We start from the raw sequence: 20,464 nt of genomic DNA, 5'->3' as shown, positions 1-20,464 counted from the left end.
TATGGTGATATAATAGAGCCCCAAACGTGCAAAAATTATATGAACTGAAAACGATCAATCAATGTAATTGAGACAATTGTATCTCCTTAAACAATTTGAAGGTGACTTACTGTTGAAGAAAACAATGCAGTTGCTTTTGCCACTTTCACCATTAATGTTTGTAGTAGTGACAAACACCTCGTATTTTGCGTAAGCTTTCAAATTGGATAAAATCAGAGTTTGGTTATTTTCACCTGGAGAGGTGGAAGGCAAAACTTCAAAGACGAACTTGGCCCCGACATAACTGGTAACATCGGTGAAAGAAGATAGCTCAATTAGGTGAACTGAGAAATATGATATTGAATCGAATGATAAACCAAAATCAATGCCTTCGATCGTAAATTGATTGGATGTCATAAGATCATTTTCTGATTGGCTAGCACTAGTTGCTGCGTCGTTTGATTGGTCAGAATGTTTAGATCTCGATATGGTTTGTCCCCGTGATAAAGTCCACGTAACCAAATAGTCCATACTCGGCATTCGGGTAACCGAAAGTAGATAGGGTTCACGTGGTATATTTGGGTTTCGTCTACGGTATGCTAAAAATCAGAAACAATTTAAAGAACAACACTTAAAAAATCACAAATCATCATAAAAGTTCGATTTGAGTTCGTGTTTTAATTACGCCGTAGAAATTGACGGAGACATTGTCATCAGAATCAACAAAAAAATTTGAGATACTGCAAGTTTTTTTATTCTGTTCAAGTTAGTGAAACCTGCAATGATAATTGATAGTGAAACGTTGAACTCTGTAGTTGACTATGATTTCTTAATCTGGAACAAATGTACAGTGCTGATTTGAATTATTTGGACAAAATGAACAGAATTGGAATATCTTAACGCGTTTTTCTCAAACTGTGTTTGAGATTGAACAAAATATAAACATACGTTGCCTAGGTTTTTCTGTAGAAATTTATGCTGAAAGTCATTTTATGAAATTCGGGACCAAAAGTTTACTTCGAAAAAAGGTCGCTTTTGGCTATTTTTTTTTCAATCAAAAACTACGACGAAAGTACTTGTTTTCTAAATGATCCATAATATCAAAGTGAACCCATTATATCAAAGTTTATGTAGCCCGAAAAGGTTGGTTTCAGGAGGGATTTTTTTCTGCAGAAAATTGTTAAAAGCTAATTTAACTCTTGAAGCATGTGGATGAGAAATTTGTACAAAAAAACAAAATTACACCAAATTGTTAAAACACTTCAAACCCTGAAACGCTCGTTTATGCATGTGCCATGTCTTCTTCCACCATATTTCGAGAAAAAAAAAATGATTTTTTGTCTAAAAATATGGTGGAGGAAGACCAGGGACAAGCCTAAACGTGCATTTCAGGGCCAGAAACGCACGTTTATGCATGTCCCAAGCCTTCCCCTACCATATCCCCCGGTAGAAGCTAGAACCTATAACCTAGAACCATTCCCCTTCACTCCCCCTCCCCCTACCTTCCCGCTCTGTAGAACCATTCCCCCACCCCGGGTAGAACCATCCCCCTCCCCTGTAGAACCATCAACCCCCCCCCCCCCCCGGTAGAACCCCACACCAGGTAGAACCATCACCCCTCCCCTGTAGCACCACATCCCCCTCCCCCGCATAACCATCCTCCCCATTCCCAGATTCTCCCCGTCTTCAGCCATTAAATACCCCCCTCATTTAAATAAGGGGAGAAGGGTAGTGGGCGAGGAAGGGTCAGTAGGCCGGGTGGCGGGGAGGGGTACTATGGCGATGGTAAAAAATAACAGTTAAATAAAATGTTAAACTACCAAATTGAAAAGGTAGAGGAACTTAAACGAGTAAAATCTACAGAAAAATTTAAATTTATGAAAAGTAATCCACAGCAACAGCACTAAATAGGAATTGAATTAACTTGCAGAACTTGCAAAATTCACTAAAAACGTCTCAAATGGAGTCGCAAACGATTATAACGGATTATATTGATTAAAAAATGATTAGGATTATAATCCATTTTTATTAGACTCTAATCGATTACTTTTTTAGTTTTATGGATACTGACTATAAAATGACAATATAATAGATTGTTATTCATGAAACTCCAGTGCGGGCGTCCCAAGTTGGCCAAAATGGCAATCTTTAAACCCCCTTAACTGAACGAAAAATGATCACCGGTGAAATATCTTTTCAAGTTTAAACTCAGGACAACAATACCTTTTGAATGATATTCCGATATATATTTTTGAAAATTCCGTCAAAAACGGCTAGTTAAAAAGTCGAAAATTGTCTGATGAAAAAACCGTGCTCGTAGTTTGAGGGTAAAGCAACATTACCCAGCCCAGAAAAATAATCAAAAAAATTGCATGTAGTTCTTAAACAGGGGCACAACATCGGTTCGCCATGATGAGCTGTACAGCTCTTGGGTTGGTCCTTTCCCCCGTGGATAAATGGTCTTAAATGAATTTAACCCACCCGAGCACAATTATTCCGTAGCTTTCGTTACAAAACTCGGAACAAAAACCCACCCCGAGCACAAACATTCCGTTACTTTCGTCTCGGAACAATAAAAACATTTGTCATGCTTGCATTCTAGCATTTTCATCTGGTTCCCTCCCTCCCTCGCCTTAGGGGAAATATAGTTCAGAGATAAAAAGCATAAAAAGAAAAAAAATAAAAAGCACTGAACGCAGCAAAAACCTCAAAATAATTTAAAATATTTTTTGTAGTAGAATGCAAAACTTCGCTTATTTCTCGCAAGTCGAATGCAAATCTTGCTAAATTCTTGCACAATGAATGCAAATCTAACAAAAAATTTTCAAGAAAAAGCAAGAATAAAGATACCTAGCAAGATTTGCATTCCGAGAATGCTGGGTAGTAAAAAGCGAACATTTTCAAATTACTTAAAATTATTTTCATTAACTTATCAGTAATAAATGACTTCGAAAACTTGAAAACGACCTGGTGAACTAACTTTGAGACTGCTGTTTCTGTTTCTGCAACTCCGTTTTCCATTCCTCGTCAACTTCTCCTGGAATGCGGGCGAATACTGTGTCGAATGAGGACCATCTACGGGGGTGGCCTATCTGTGCAGACACCCTGCTGTGCACGGGTGATCTCAAGTAGGCAGGACGAGTAGCTATCAGCGAATCAGCCGACACAAGAGCTAAATTGTTCGTTTTATCCACCAGAAGTACTGCGATTACCAGGAATGGTATCATCTTCTAAATTTGAAAAGTAACATCAAGCTAGGGTTTCAGCCATCAGGCTATTCTCCAGAAAGTATTTACGAAGAAAAAAGTGTTCGGAATAACTCTTCTTTTTAGGGTCCCTGAATATAAATTAAAGAATTCAGTTATTTATAAGTTACGCTTTTTTGACACATGAAAAAACCATGTTTGACGTAATGCGGGATCTTTGAAAGATAAATGCTTGTTAACTAAAAGGTTTCAAGTTCACTTTGACTAGATATTAGTCTTATTCACATAACAGGCTGATCGAAACAATAACAAAAACTTATTATGGTTTACTTAACGGTGGTACATTTTGATTTAAATATGTGCCGAGCAAATGTCCTTACGGCTGAAAGGTTTGCGAACTTGCTATGTTGACTTTCGAGTTTCCGGCTTTGAAATAAACTCAGAGTTCTTGAAAAACAATTGGAGTCAATTTCTCCTGACCCATGTTTAGTGGTGTGCTTGTTACACTGAATAAGCCACCTAAATCACAACAAACATGTATAAGAAAGGATATTTTTAGTAAATTGAATTAACTTTGTAGGGTTCTCAGACTTTCAAAATCAGTAAATCAATTATTTTCCACCTGACCAAATACACAATTAAGCATTTATTTTCAATATTCCTGATTGTACATTTCAAAAAACTCCCTTGTATAATGAAAACTTTTGAAAGGTAGCGCGTTTCAACAATATTTCTTCCTGACCATTAAGTTCAACAATCCCAACACAGCTAAAATTCCGAAATTGTATTTTCATTACAAATCCAATATTATTTGATGACTCAAAAATTTTCATTGGTATCTAATGAGCATAAAAGACGAGTCTGTAGAAGAGTTAAAGCAAAACTTTTGGCAAAATATGTGACCTTAATCAGGGGTGGATCTAAGATTTTCTCGAGGGGGGAGGGGCGGATTTTCATAATCATTTCGAAAATTTTGTCTGACTTTTTTATAGATCGAACAAATTGATTTTCCAAGATCTCCCAAAGTACTACACAGACTCTTTTTTGGCTTGCGCCGCAGGCAAAACTTTGAAAAAACAGGCCGAAAAAGGCGTTTTTAGGCACTTTTTGGAAAATTTTGACCAAAAAATTAGGTTTTTTCGGCGCGCGCTTCCCCCTTAAAACTACTAATTCCTGCCGCCGAAGGCCCTCTTAGAAAAAATTTTAGGATTCATCACCAAAAATGGATATCTCAAAATATTACAAAGGGGGGACCCTTTGGGTCGACAGGGGGTCGAATCCCTGAGGGGAAAAGGCGTCCGCCCCCGCCCCTCCCCTAAATCCGCTCCTGACTTTGATTAACCGAATCGGCTAAATTAAAATTGCTCGCTTGAAGGGCTCAGACTTTGTGTATATTTTTTGATAGATCCGATAACAAAAAATATAAGTGTTTTGTGCAGGCTACTAAATCGATTGAACTCATAAAACTTTCAGGTTTTGATAGTTCGCATTGTTTATTTGCAAAAACTATTTTCACAATCAAGTTTGGCGAGCGATGAATATTTGAAAATTTTCTAAAGACGGTTTGAATAGCTGTTTATCAGATTCACTTTGAGCGATGGCCTTTCCGATTTTCAGAGTTGTTTTCAAAGTATAATTTATAAGCAATTTCAAAAAAAAGCTTATCGCAGGTTTTTTTTTCAGGCAAGCGTACAGAGCAATAAACTTTGAGATAATTTGAAAATTGCTCTAATATTTTTTTCCAAGCGAATTTCGATTGTTGCAAGCGATGCATCTTTGAAAAACATGAAGACTCATGCTGCGCAAAAAAAAAATTCAAAGCAGGATACTTCAGCGTACAAACTTTGAAAAACTTCAAGTTCTTTATGAAGAAAAAAAATTTCAACGTTACATATTTTTCTAAAAATTTTAAATATTTCAAGTTGTTTTGATAGCTTTAACTGCTTCGAAAAAAAATCAATTTATTAAGCTAAGCTAATTGAATAAAGAATTTTTCCTCATATTTTTTGACAAATTGGTTTGATTAGCACAGCGAAAATTGTTTTACTTTTTAATTTTCGTAAAATTAAATTTCTTTTTATACGTTGGCTTGCTTCACAAAGAATTATTGTTCCGAATTTTGTAACAAAAGAAACAGAATAATTGTGCTCGGGGTGGTTTTTAAAGCTGTTTGTATAGTTTGAATTGGTTGATTGATGTCTAAAAATTTGACAAGTCTGCTCGTATCAGGGCGAAGCCCTGAATGTTCCGACTGCCTTTTGAGGTTTATGGAGCAGTAATAACAAGAAAAATTAAATGTAATAAAACAAAATGAACATTTTTTTTCTAAAACCTGAATTTTTTTTAATGAAAAATATCCCACCACACGCCATATAAAGTACAAAAGGATAGATTTCGCTCCTTGTAACAAATCAGTTATGGTAAATAAGCTTCTTTCAACCATTTTAGAACGATTTCTAAGACGGATTAAATATATCGCGCGTTAATTGTCCCAAATTGGCCGAAATGGCAATCTTTAAACCCCCATAACTTTACGAAAAAAGATTACAGGTGAAATTTCTTTTCAAATTTCAACTCAGGACAACAATATTTTTTGTAAGATATAAAAAAAATTCCTTCTAAAATGGCTAGTTAAAAAGTCGAAATTTGTCTGAAGAAAAAAACCCACCTCGACTACAATTATTCCGTTACTTTCGTATCGAAAGTCGGAAAAATAAAATATTTCCAATTTTTCAATAATTTAGGACGCTACGCAGAAATTGGGATTTTTAACAAGCTATTTCAGCATTGATTTTTCGAAAAACATCAGATTGCTTCGATCGTTTTGATTTAGTAGCCTTAGTTGACGCTAATTGCAGCAAGTATTTCGAGCGATAAAAATTTGACACATATCAAGTTGCTTTCTTAACAGCTAGAACTGGTTCACTAAAGGTGTTCGAACTAAGTCGTTCAACCGATAAAAATGTGAACTAATTAAAGCTTTTTGTATAACTTGAATTGGTTGGCTGATGTCTAAAATTTTGAGGCGACTAACCCTAAGATTTAACAACACTGCTCGTATCAGGGCGAAGCCCTGAATGTTCCGACTGCCTTTTGAGGTTTATGGAGCAGTAACAACAAAAAAAAATCATGTAATAAAACAAAATGAACATTTTTTTTTAATTTGATTTTTTTTTATGAAAAACATCCCCCCACACGCCATATAAAGTACAAAAGGATGGATTTCGCTCCTTGTAACAAATCAATTATTGCAAATAAGCTTCTTTCAACCAATTCAGAACGAGTTCTAAGACGGATTAAATATCCGCTTACGCGTTAATAGCGCGAAATATATCGCGCGTTAATTGTCCCAAATTGGCAAAATGGCAAGCTTTAAACCCTCATTACTTTACGAAAAATGGTCACAGGTGAAACATCTTTTCAAGTTCAGGCTCAGGACAACAATAGCTTTCGAATGATACAAATATGAACAAAAATGAGTCAAAAATGGCTAGTTAAAAAGTCGAATTTTGTCTGAAGAAAAAAAAAACCCAACCCGAGCACAAATGTTCCGTTACTTTCGTATAGAAAGTCGGAACAACAATTCAATTTGCTCTGATAGCTTGAAATGGTTGGATAATTTGCAACTTTGCTGAAAGTAGCAAGAGTTGAATCGCAAAAATTTACTTCAAATTTTTCGCGTCGTTTTGTGGCAACGAGCAAATCAACTGTCGACTAGGCTTCAAATATAAAATTCTTGTTTGGCAGGTGATGTTAACGTCATGCGCTATCTGGTTTTGCTAGATCAAGTATTTCAGGTTAGTGAAAATGCGGAAAAATTATTTTTCTTACCAAGTTTTACCAACTTTTTTTTTTCATCTCAACACTATTTTTACTATATATCAATTAAATTTTCAATCAGTTTGCAATTACCACTGTTTTGTAAAAAAAAAGAAGCAATAAGAATCTTAACAAAATGTTAATAGCATGAAGCCTTGCGAGAATGTTAAAGAGGCAGTCAAAGGCACCAACTTGTTCTGATTACATGAAATGCCTTTTTCGAATTTTGTTTTGCTGTTGAAAGCTTCGCAAATTATTAAGGTGTGAAACATCCTAATGTGTTGTTGTTTTCTTACCTTGAATCAGACAGTGAAAAAACGCAGGCTATTTAAGCGACAAAACTATGTTAAAATACTCAATTCTTTCGATAGCCAGAAGGGATTTATTGATTTCAAGCAAGGCTTTTAGAAATGAGACTTTCACTGATCTGAGTGGTGATCTTAGATTGCAATGATTCGAAAAATTCCAAATGTTTAAGTCACCTATTCATGTAATTAGGTTTTTAAATTTTCAAGCTGTTTTCATTGCTTGAATCTATACGAAAAACCTGATACTGTTTCGAAAACAATCAACTTAAGCTACCAAAAATTTCAGTGTCGTAGCTTGACTCGGTTCTCAAAAGTTTGTCGGTCCATCGCAGCCTGGATCAGTTCCAAAAAACTTGTTTTTCATGCCAAAAAGAAAGATTTTAAGTGTTTCTCGTTAAAAATTAACCAGTTCACATAAATCTGTTTTGTTAAATTGGATTGGAATTTTAAAAATTTCATAAACAAACCATTTGAGCTATGAAGCTTGGAAATAATTCTATTTAATTTACAGACCAAATCGGTTCGCGAAAAGTTCAAGCTATGACACCATGAAACAATCCAAGTGGCTTTAAGAACCGAATCGTGTTGCAGAAATTTGCAAAAAGCCAAACAATTCAAGTTATTTCATAGTATGAATTGGTTCGCAAAAGTAAATATTTTTTTAGCAAGCCACTCCAGCTATGCAATTTAGATATAACTTGACTAATTTGACTAATTTCTTGAACCGATTCGGCTCGCAAAATGTTTAAGTTTTTCAGAGGAATTTTTTGGTGCCATAAAACTTCCAATTATTTCAAGTTTATATACGGAGCAAATATTTTTGCAAAAAAAATCAGATGGAACAAATTCAGGCAAGGAAAAGTTTAATTAGTCCAAGTTTTTTTTCGAAAAATTCAAAAATTTCTGAGCAAACTATTCATATTATTTCGTTGCTCCAATGGGTTAGCAAAAAATTGATTTTCTAGAGCATGCTATGAAAGCTATGAAAATTTGAATGATTTCAAATAAATTTAAAAACCTAATCGTTTTGCAAAAAGCTTAAGTTGTTCTAAGCAAGCAATGCTTAAAGTTATTTCAAGCACCAAATCGGTTTGCAAAAAATGCTTAGAAAAGATTTACAAAAGTTTTGCTTCATGAAACTTAAGATTTTTTGCAAAAGGATTCCGTTCATGGAAGAGCTTTAAATACTTCGAAGTTTTTCTGAGCACACTTGTCATGCGATGAAACTTCGAAATAAGTCAGGTTGTTTCATGGAGCAAATCGATCGGCGAGAAGTTTCACGCTTTCTAAGCAAGCTATTGAGGTGATGAAACTTCGATTTATCTTTATTCATCGCCGCAAGCTATTTAGGCGTCGAAATTTTGATTTATCTGTTTTTAGTTGGTTCATTTCATGAAATCAATCTGAAAAGGCAAAATTTTGGAAAAATAGGAGGAACTGTCTAGCCTTGAAAATGAATTGAGTTCATCTCGTCTAAAGAATTGCTTTTATGTCAAATATAACCCAGACTAAAGAATATTCCAGACCTAAGAAAGTTTGAAAGTTCTAGATTTTTCCTGGCCTTCTCCTAAACGTTAAGCATAAAAGATTTTTTTAAACGTTGCATTCGACAAAGCTCAAATATTGCGTTCAGTTAAATATTGCTTCCATAGCGCATTCTGGCTTTCATTTAAAATATAAGATTCATCCAGCGATGAAACATTTTCTAGTTGTTTCCTTAGCTTGAATTGAATCACGAACCTTTAAAATTTTCGAGCAACTTGAAGAAGCCTGTATGATAAAAATGAAAGGCTAACAATATAAAGTTTGGATGTGGTGCGACGCAGGAGATACGCTTGTTGATTTTAGTTGGCTCGTCTTAGAAAATGTGATGTTCACATAACAACTGCTCCGACAAGAAACGAACAGGTACTGTCTAGCCATGAAATTGAATCAAGTTGATCTTGTGTGTGTTGACTCAGAAAAAGATTCTACATTATTCCAGTTTGAGAATATTTCACTTCCTAGATTTCTTTGCCGAGCTTAGATCACAGCATATTCTATAATGATACGTTTGCTCTGGGAGCGGTGGGAAGTGGTTACGCTTCCACCTCTTAATCAAAATATCGGATGTTCGGTGAACACCATCAGCCGTGCCCGTTGCTTGAGGGTGAGGCAACATTACCCAGCCCAGAAAAATAACCAAAAAATTGCATGTAGTTCTTATAAGCAGGGACACAACAGCGGTTCGGCGTGATGAGCTGTACAGCTCCTATTTTGGTCCTATTCCTCGTGGGTCAATGGTCGAGAATGTTAAGAATGTTAAGAAGGCCTTAGGTGAGAATGTTAGACCAATAATTCATTCTGTTTTTCATTTTTTACCAGAAAAATAGCCAAAAAAAATCCATTCAATTCTTAACCAGGGGCACAACAGCTCGTATGTTGGCCCTTTCCCTTGGGAATAAGTCATCTTAAATCCAGACTGTGAGTTACAGGCAACAAACTTTGCGTCTCTTCCATCCAACCTTTCCCTTTCCTCCGCCAAATAGGAAATTTTATGAATATAGCTTTTTTTTCACTTTCTCAATTGTGGAGAAGTTTACGAGCTATCAATTAGTATGATACAAATAATCCATGATATCAAATTACTTTTAAAAAAAAATTTGGGCTACAGTTTGCATTTTATATCTTTGATGATTCGATGACATCAAAAATTTGAAAATTAGGATCAACTGAACTCATGAAGTTAGTTTGATTGCCGACCAAAAAAACACACTTTGATTTATAAGAATAATTTTTTTCTCATCAACGTTGTTACTGCACTATCTTCATCTAAATTTTTTGTTTTGATAATCAACTGACCACAAAACAGTTCATTGCACGTACCTGATTTTTGTTTAAGTGTTTGATCTTGAAAACAATATTGAAGCAAAACCTACATCTAATCACGTTAGGCCATAACCCTTGACTCTGTCATCCGGTCCGGAACTGCAGCAAAATAAATATATAAATGATTGCTATACACATGTATGTTATTTATGTATAACAAAGTGTATGCACAGTTGTTTTATTCACTTGCGACACGTTACCTTGTTTGCCAATGCGTTCGGATTCGGCAGTTATATATAGATAATACCCTTCGGTATGACATGGCGCAGCCAGCAGGCCTTAAAAAACCACTCAACATGAACTTATTCTGGAAGGAGCATCAACAGAGCCGCAACTAGAGTGGCCGAAGTGGGCGGAAATAGTAGAAATGGCAGTAACCGCAGAGTATAGCATTGAAGTTCGAAATCTATTGCAAGACAAAACGGCCCTAATAGAACCAACAGAACCCATTTAGGATATGAAAACTACAGGTGAGACAGAATTACTAAAGAAAAACCGCGACGTAAGCAACCAGGAAGAGATAGTTGGCTGAGAAAACAAAGTCCTGAGGGCAAGAGAAAAAGGCGTAATGCAACTCATTCGTATGGAACGAAGCGGACGCAAGGGTAAGAAGTTACCTTTGTTTGTGCTTGGGCTCCGAAGGACAAAGCCAAATACAGCAGAAAAACAGGGTCTAGACCTACAATCCGTGACAACCGAAGGACTAATGTAGACATTAGAAGTTATTTTCTTTACCACGCGTATACTTGCATTCGAAAGATACAATTTCAATTGTCGAAAACAAAAGTAACGAGTCACTAGAACAGTTCCACGCGGACTTAGTTAAATTGGTATCACGCACAGACGGCGGAAATAAAGAGGACGAGAGGGTCAGAGAGATGATCACTCCACATATGAACAACAACAAAATAGCAGTGGAGTTTTTAGCAGAAACCAAACCCCCACAAGATGCGTATGCGTATGAGTACGCAATTCGTCGCGAAACGAATATCGAACATAGTAGTATCATGAAAACGTTGCTTTTCGGACCCACAACGTCCGCAACAACCAAGCAGGAACCCACATAGGATATATACAACCTCGAGGCTGGGTTGTACAGAAATTAATCAAAGAGACTGCGGATATATAGAACGACAAAACTTCCCATGCGGATCACAAAACAGAAATATGAAAAAACAAAAACAATGCTATATGCATGGAAAAAGGTTTGGCCCAAACCACAATTACGTCCTGTGAATGGCAAAACATTCAACAAATCAGCTAAAAAACAAAAAAGTACATTTTTCCAAAGTCTGCATATCGACAATGTGAACTACATGCACGAAGGAATTAAAGAACAAACAGAAGGCGACAAACTAAACAACAAAACTGACAAATTTCACATCAGCGAACGGAACTGAAAGGAAGGCTTCCCACGAGACTATTTCTTGGTAATGGCAACTGCCCAGGCTTTTGAAACAAAAACGTCAGCAAAGATCAACGGAGATGATCTCAATGAACACATAATAAAACTGAAATCAAAGTCTGATGCAATTTTGGTCATCACTGACTCGGGAAGCCTAGTGTCATTTATCAAGAAAAAAACTGCTCAGCGTTTGCACGACAAGGACAAATCAGCAAGTTTTAAATAAATCCGAACAATAGATGCAGCACGAAATCTAGATTGCTACAACGGAGAGTTTATCATTCCAAAACGAAGACTATTTGTCGCGTTAGAACCGAGAAGGATGAACCGTTCAACAGCTCCATTCATCTTAGTCGACAACCAAAAGGCAAATATTATGGGACGCAACCTTCTGCTGCAAATAGGAATCCGATGCAAGACAAACCAAAGAAATTTCAGATGCGTAACATCGACAAAAACTAGAACCCAGAAATCAAACAATGGCTAAAATATTATTTTGCAAGTAACTGTGCAAATTGAAAAACAAAAAAAACACGTTTTGAGAACCCAATTTGAGAAAAATGCTATCACAATTCAACAGAAGGGAAAACGAAACCCAACCCACTCAAAAGAGAGAGTTGAAAAACAACTACAGGAGAAGTTGAAAAGCAACTGAACAAAATGATAGAAAAAAAGCACCACATAAGACACGACAAATATTTTGATAAACGGTTCATAAGCCCAATTATTATAACCGTAAAAAAAGATGAAACGGTAAAAGTGGTACTAGACTTTACGAAAAAAAAAACATTCTTAAAAAAAAGTACCAGATATCTAACATTGACCTACTGCTAGATAAAGTTGCGCAAAAAGTAAAATAAAACGGAAAAGAGCAGAAACCATTCTCGAAACACGACTTAAGTTATGCACATTCTCAAATACCTGTGGATCAGCGAACCAGAGAACAAAGGGACATCAATTTCAAACGGGATTCTATGGCTTGACAGACAAACCAGCTGAGTTTCACAAGGCCGTCGACCTAAAAAATACAAACTGTTAAATATCTTCTCATAGTAACAAAAGGATCCACCAAACTTTATAAAGAGACACTAAAAGCCATTTTAACAGAACTCGATGAAGAAAACTTAACAATGTCACTACACAAAAGTAAATTCCAATGCAAACAGGTGGAACGGCTAGAATTCAAAGTTCAAGGGTATTTCAAATTTTCCAAGCAGTCAGAAGCGATATCAATTGCCAAACAAAACAAAAAACAAGTTTATCAATTTAATGCAAATCAAAAATTCACAAACCCAAAGCCCACAAACAACAATGAGAAGAAGAAGCGATTACTAGGCTTTAAAAGTGATTTTATCCCCGATAGTGCAAGACCAGAGGAGGAAACAATACAAAAACACCAAGCAAACGCAGAGTGGACAAAACAGATAAAACTCGACGGGGGAGAAAAGGGCCGGTCCGATCTCAGATGGCACAGACGAAACTTAATGAAAACAACGAGGTATAAACGATGGACATCAACATTATAGAAGCAAACATCCTTGGCACTTCAAAATTAAAGACGCCAGACAATCGATACGAAAAACAGCTAAAAACAAAATCAACCTTGCCAAAAATAGTTTTTTTAGAGGAGAAAAACACAATTACGTCAAACACAGCAACGCTAAAAAAAACAAAATTGCTGATCAAAATGAAATAGAAAAATCCAAAACAATCACACAAACGGTACCGAAAACCGAAGTTCGAGAAGCAATCACAAAAACCGAACTCTCAACAAAAATACAGGAAGACTACGAATACTTCGTAAGCCGCTAGGATTACACAAAAAACAGACGAGAGGAACAACTACCAAGTGAGGAACCTCCGATAAAGACGGCAAATGACAAATTCAGATGGAGGCAAGTCATGAAAAGATCAACAAATGAATCGTCGCCACAATAGATCAGGGCACCAATACAGAGTAAGAGTAAGACACACATCTATACAGAAAGAATTTGCAGAAAGTACTGGGCCCATCTTCTTCGCCACAGGGGCAACACGGAGCGGCCAAAAGCTGAGGCTCATATTAAACTTCGTACAAAAACGTGACTGCGAGGCACTAAAACAATCAAACGGTCAGTACTGGTACAAAATCCGCCACTGCCTCCATGTACAAGACGACTCTCTCTTAATCGATGAGCGCAGTGTACTACCAACACAAACTCGACAAACAGTACTAGAAAGCATGCATCTTACTCATCCGAGATCTGCCGCAATGTTTGAACTTTGCCAGCATATATGGTTCCTGCCATTTTCGAATCTACTTTTCAAAGCTACAATTGGCACAAAACTGTCGACTATGTTCGTAACAAAATAACAAAGTAAAACCTGTTATAGGGAAATAACATTAATTCCCAATGGAGCTCGTTGTTGAACCAAGCGATGAAGTAAAATAGATTTTGCTGGACACTTCTAGACGAACTACGTAGGGACACATACATATTATTTGCTACAGATAAAGAGTCGAAAATTGCCACAGCTAAGAAAGTTTCAAAAACAATGGCAGACGTCGCCTTAAAAACCATGGAAAGATACCTATCAAACGACGACGTTTCTAGAAAAATAAAATGTGATCAGGCACAAACATTTAGGGCAAAGAAATTTCAAACACTTTCTAAATCAAACAGCATAAAAATTTTGTTCGCACCAATAGGCGACCATAGATCAATAGGAGTAGCAAAACGAATGATTCAAACATTAAAGCGGAGCCAGGGGTAAAGAAAAAAGATAAAAACAACACCAAAATTATAAGAACACTCCACAGGGAATAACTCCACGTGTTTTGCTCCACAGGGAATAACAGAATTTGAGCCACTCGAGACGCACATGGGGAGGAAAACCAACACACTTCGATCAAACTTAGCAACAACTAGTTCAACAAGAAACGAAAATTGAGAGAACGCAAAACACGCATGTTTGAATCGGAAAAGCCACTGAATAGGAAAAACTAAACCTAAGATAAAAGAAGGCTCAAGGCCAAACAGATCAAAAATCAAAAAACTAATAGAAAAAGTAGCAAGAAAAACTATAAAAATAGCGACAAAAACCTAAGAGCGACAACCATTTGAACAAAAGTATAAAACAAGTCATGGAAAAAACCTGACTTACATTCCTCAACCAGCATGGGTCCAACATTAGGTAAAAAACCACATCTGCTAAGAAAAAATTGAGAAGTTGTGGACTTGTTTTTGTATCAAATACAAAAAACTACGGACCATGCAGGCCTTCCCGCCTAAATGATCATGTTGCATACAAATCCGCGCGGAGTAAGATGTATGTTAACGATTTTTAGAAACTGAACAGCCAAACGCGCCACAACGTCTATTGCTCAAAGAGGATGCAACCGGAAAAGCTAACAAGAAAGGAAGGACCGGGTCGAACCACTCAAGAGAGTCCAAAAAGTGCAAAGAAGAACGAACCGGGAAGTGAACGGGCGGAAAGCTACCACATAGAGCTCCCACAAAAGGAATAATAATTCATACAGAGGAACAAACATCAAAGAGCAAAGAAACAAAAAAAAGAGTATCAGCAGAGATATCAGCCTCTTGAAGCGAAGAATGGTTTGAACGCCGTCGCCCAAGAGGTTGAACCAAAAGAGAACCCCACCAACAACAAAAAAAACTAACAAAAAATTCACTCGGACCAGACGAGTGTTTTTATCAGGCGCATTTGGCAATTCAATCCCATTACACACAATCGAGGAAGCCAAGGCGAAGAAGAAACATTTCACGATAAACCCGCAACCTGATGATAAACCGGCTGATTATAAACCACAAGAAGAAATAAAAGCCTAAAAGCATCAAAAGCACCCAAGAAATGGGGTCCAACAAAAACTTTCTCAGCAATCTACTCCAGATATAAAACTTTGTGATATTCTATAGGTTTTTTCAGCAAAAATGACAAAAAAATATATTATTTTGATTGAAGCTATTTAAACGATGAAACTTCGAATATTTCAAGTTATTTCCAGACCAAATCAGTTTGCAATACATTCAAAAACTTAAGCAAACTATTCAGTTTAAGAAACTTTGAAAAGAATCGAATGGAACGGCAAACGTTTACGTTTTCATATTGAAGTTAATCAAGCTAAGAAATTTAGAAACATTTCGAAGTTTTCATGAAGCAAATCGACTCGCAAAAAAATCAATTGTTTGGGAAGCTACTCAAGATATGAAATTCTTCGGGTAGTTTCAGACGCAATCGGTTCGCAAAAACTTGTTTGAGCAAGCTGTGAGACTTGGCAGTATTTAAAGGTATTTCATGAAAGAATCGGATTGCAATTAGTTCAAAGTTTCCTAATGAGTTGTTTCATGGAGCAAATCAGTGCGCAAATTGTTCAAAGCACGCTATTGAAGCTATGAAAGTTTCGATTTTTCCAAGTTGATTCTCAGACTGAAACGTTTCAAAAATTAATTCTTATGCTATTCAAGCTATGAATTAAAAAAAAAATTCGTGTTATTTCATAGAGCGAATCGTTTTGCGAAAAATTTATGTTTTTCATAAACAAACCATTTGAGCTATGAAGCTTGGAAATAATTCTATTTAATTTACAGACCAATTAGGTTCGCGAAAAGTTAAAGCTATGACACCATGAAACAATCCCAGTGGTTTTAAGAACCGAATCGTGTTGCAGAAAATTTCAAAAAGCTAAACAATTCAAGTTATCTCATAGTTTGAATTGGTTCGCAAAAGTAAATATTTTTTTTAGCAAGCCAATCCAGCTATGCAATTTAGATATAACCTAATTTGACTAACTTCTTGAATCGATTAGGCTCGCAAAATGTTTTTCAGAGCAATTTTTTGCTGCCATGAAATTTCCAATTATTTCAAGTTTATATACGGCGCACATACTTTTGCAAAAAAAAATCAGATGGAAAAAATTCAGGCAAGGAAAGTTTTAATTAGTCCAAATTTTAATTAGTCCAAATTTTAAAAATTTCTGAGCAAACTATTCAAATTAGTTCGTTAATCCAATGGGTTAGTAAAAAAAATGATTTTCTAGAACATGCTATGAAAACTATGAAAATTTGAACGATTCAAATAAATTTAAAAATCTAATCGTTTTGCGAAAAGCTTAAGTTGTTCTAAGCAAGCAATGCTTAAAGTTATTTCAAGCATCAACTCGGTTTGCAAAAAATGCTTAGAAAAGATTTACAAAAAGTTTTGCTTCATGAAACTTAAGATTTTTTGCAAAAGGATTCCGTTAATGAAAGAGCTTGAAATACTTCGATGTTTTTCTGAGCACGCTTTTCATGCGATAAAACTTCGAAATAAGTCAGGTTGTTTCATGGAGCAAATCGACTGGCGAGAAGTTTCACGTTTTTTAAGCAAGCTATTGAGGTGATGAAACTTCGATTTATCTTTATTCATGGCCGCAAGCTATTGAGGCGTCGAAACCTTGATTTAGCTGTTTTTAGTTGGTTCATTTCATGAAATCCATCTGAAAAGGCAAATTTTGGAAAAAAATAGGAGGAACTGTCAAACCTTGAAAATGAATTGAGTTCATCTTGTCTAAAGAATTGATTTTATGTCAAATATAACCCAGACTAAAGAATTTTCCAGACCTAAGAAAGTTTGAAAGTTCTAAATTATTCCTGGCCTTCTCCTAAATGTTAAGCATAAAGGATTTTTTAAACGTGTCATTCGACAAAGCTCAAGTATTGCGTTCAGTTAAATATTGCTTCCATAGCGCATTCTGGCTTTCATTTAAAATATAAGATTCATCCAGCGATGAAACATTTTCTAGTTGTTTCCTTAGCTTGAATTGAATCACGAACCTTTAAAATTTTCGAGCAACATGAAGAAGCCTGTATGATAAAAATGAAATGCTAACAATATAAAATTTGGATGTGGTGCGACGCAGGAGATACGCTTGTTGATTTTAGTTGGCTCGTCTTAGAAAATGTGATGTTCACATAACAACTGCTCCGACAAGAAACGAACAGGTACTGTCTAGCCATGAAATTGAATCAAGTTGATCTTGTGTGTGTTGACTCAGAAAAAGATTCTACATTATTCCAGTTTGAGAATATTTCACTTCCTAGATTTCTTTGCCGAGCGTAGATCACAGCATATTCTATAATGATACGTTTGCTCTGGGAGCGGTGGGAAGTGGTTACGCTTCCACCTCTTAATCAAAATATCGGATGTTCGGTGAACACCATCAGCCGTGCTCGTTGCTTGAGGGTGAGGCAACATTACCCAGCCCAGAAAAATAACCAAAAAAATTGCATGTAGTTCTTATAAGCAGGGACAAAACAGCGGTTCGCCGTGATGAGCTGTACAGCTCCTATTTTGGTCCTATTCCTCGTGGGTCAATGGTCGAGAATGTTAAGAATGTTAAGAAGGCCTTAGGTGAGAATGTTAGACCAATAATTCATTCTGTTTTTCATTTTTTACCAGAAAAATAGCCAAAAAAAATCCATTCAATTCTTAACCAGGGGCACAACAGCTCCCTTGGGAATAAGTCATCTTAATTCCAGACTGTGAGTTACAGGCAACAAACTTTGCGTCTCTTCCATCCAACCTTTCCCTTTCCTCCGCCAAATAGGAAATTTTATGAATATAGCTTTTTTTTCACTTTCTCAATTGTGGAGAAGTTTACGAGCTATCAATTAGTATGATACAAATAATCCATGATATCAAATTACTTTTAAAAAAAAATTTGGGCTACAGTTTGCATTTGATATCTTTGATGATTCGATGACATCAAAAATTTGAAAATTAGGATCAACTGAACTCATGAAGTTAGTTTGATTGCCGACCAAAAAAACACACTTTTATTTATAAGAATAATTTTTTTCTCATCAAAGTTTTTACTGCACTATCTTCATGTAAATTTTTTGTTTTGATAATCAACTGACCACAAAACAGTTCATTGCACGTACCTGATTTTAGTTGAAGTGTTTGATATTGAAAACAAAATTGAAGCAAAACCTACATCTAATCACGTTAGGCCATAGCCCTTGACTCTGTCATCCGGTCCGGAACTGCAAAATAAATTTATAAATGATTGCTATACACATGTATGTTATTTATGTATGACAAAGTGTATGCACAGTTGTTTTATTCACGTTGCGACACGTTACCTTGTTTGCCAATGCGTTCGGATTCGGCAGTTATATATAGATAAAACACTTCGGCATGACATGGCGCATCCAGCAGGCCTTAAAAAACCACTCAACATCAACCTATTCTGGAAACGAGCATCAACAGACACGCAACTAGAGTGGCCGAAGTGGGCGGAAATAGTAGAAATGGCAGTAATCGCAGAGTATAGCATTGAAGTTCGAAATCTATTGCAAGACAAAACGGCCCTAATAGAACCAACAGAACCCATTTAGGATATGAAAACTACAGGTGAGACAGAAGTACTAAAGAAAAACCGCGACGTAAGCAACCAGGAAGAGAGAGTTGGCTGAGAAAACAAAGTCCTGAGGGCAAGAGAAAAAGGCGTATTATACAACTCATTCGTATGGAACGAAGCGGACGCAAGGGTAAGAAGTTACCTTTGTTTGTGCTTGGGCTCCGAAGGAAAAAGCCAAATACAGCAAAAAAACAGGGTCTAGACCTACAATCCGTGACAACCAAAGGACTAATGTAGACATTAGAAGTTATTTTCGTTACCACGCGTATACTTGCATTCGAAAGATACAACTTCATTTGTCGAAAACAAAAGTAACGAGTCACTAGAACAGTTCCACGCGGACTTGATTAAATTGGCATCACGCCCAGACGGCGGAATTGAAGAGGACGAGAGGGTCAGAGAGATGATCACTCAACATATGAACAACAACAAAATAGCAGTAGAGTTTTTAGCAGAAACCAAATACCCACAAGATGCGTATGCGTATGAGTAGGCAATTCGTCGCGAAACGAGAATCGAACAAAGTAGTATCATGAAAACGTTGTCATTCGGACCCACAACGTCCGCAACAATCAAGCAGGAAACCACATAGGATATATACAACCTCGAAGCTGGGTTGTACAGAAATAAACCAAAGAGGCCAAGGATATAGAGAACGACAAAACTTCCCACGCGGATCACAAAACAGAAATATGAAAAAAACAAAAACAATGCTATATGTGTGGAAAACGGTTTGAACCAAACCACAATTACGTCCTGTGAAGGGCAAAACATTCAACAAATCAGCCTAAAAACAAAAAAGAACATTTTTCCAAAGTCTGCATATCGACAATGTGATCTACATGCACGAAGGAATTGAAGAACAAACAGAAGACGACAAATTAAAAAACAAAACTGACAAATTTCACATCAGCGAACGGAACGGAAAGGAAGGCTTCCCACGAGACTATTTCTTGGTAATGGCAACTGCCCAGGCTTTTGAAACAAAAACGTCAGCAAAGATCAACGGAGATGATCTCAATGAACACATAATAAAAGTGAAATCAAAGTCTGAAGCAATTTTGGTCATCACTGACTCGGGAAGCCTACTGTCATTTATCAAGAAAAAAACTGCTCAGCGTTTGCACGACAAGGACAAATCAGCAAGTTTTAAGTAAATCCGAACAATAGATGCAGCATGAAATCTAGATTGCTACAACGGATAGTTTATCATTCCAAAACGAAGACTAATTTTCGCGTTAGAACCGAGAAAGATGAACCGTTCGACAGCTCCATTCATCTTAGTCGACGACCAAAAGGCAAATATTATGGGACGCAACCTTCTGCTGCAAATCGGAATCCGATGCAAGACAAACCAAAGAAATCTCAGATGCGTAACATCGACAAAAACTCAAACCCAGAAATCAAACAAGGGCTAAAAGATTATTTTGCAAGTAACTGTGCGAATTGGAAAACAAAAATAAACACGTTTTGAGAA

The 20,464-nt window shown here is 36.4% G+C and overlaps 1 protein-coding gene across 4 annotated transcripts in view; it reads right to left on the bottom strand.

Annotated features, from left to right (window-relative positions):
- LOC134839880 (uncharacterized) overlaps positions 1 to 20,464 on the bottom strand; it is a 121,619-nt gene that overhangs the window by 38,064 nt on the left and 63,091 nt on the right. For 3 of the 4 annotated variants that reach the window (XM_063855507.1, XM_063855508.1, XM_063855505.1), the window contains exons 2-3: positions 2,960 to 3,209; positions 111 to 578 (exon numbers count right to left, since the gene is read on the bottom strand). In XM_063855507.1, the coding sequence (XP_063711577.1) occupies positions 111 to 578; positions 2,960 to 3,206 (715 nt within the window). In that variant the 5' untranslated portion in view covers positions 3,207 to 3,209. The remainder of the gene's footprint in view (positions 1 to 110; positions 579 to 2,959; positions 3,210 to 20,464) is intronic. The other variant, XM_063855506.1, reaches the window with a different exon arrangement.

This window comes from Symsagittifera roscoffensis, chromosome 2 (genome assembly GCF_963678635.1).
Source record: "Symsagittifera roscoffensis chromosome 2, txSymRosc1.1, whole genome shotgun sequence".
NCBI classification, from domain to species: Eukaryota; Metazoa; Xenacoelomorpha; order Acoela; family Convolutidae; genus Symsagittifera; species Symsagittifera roscoffensis.
The sequence above is the reverse complement of the archived record's forward strand: the minus strand, read 5'-3'. Positions and strand labels throughout refer to the sequence as shown.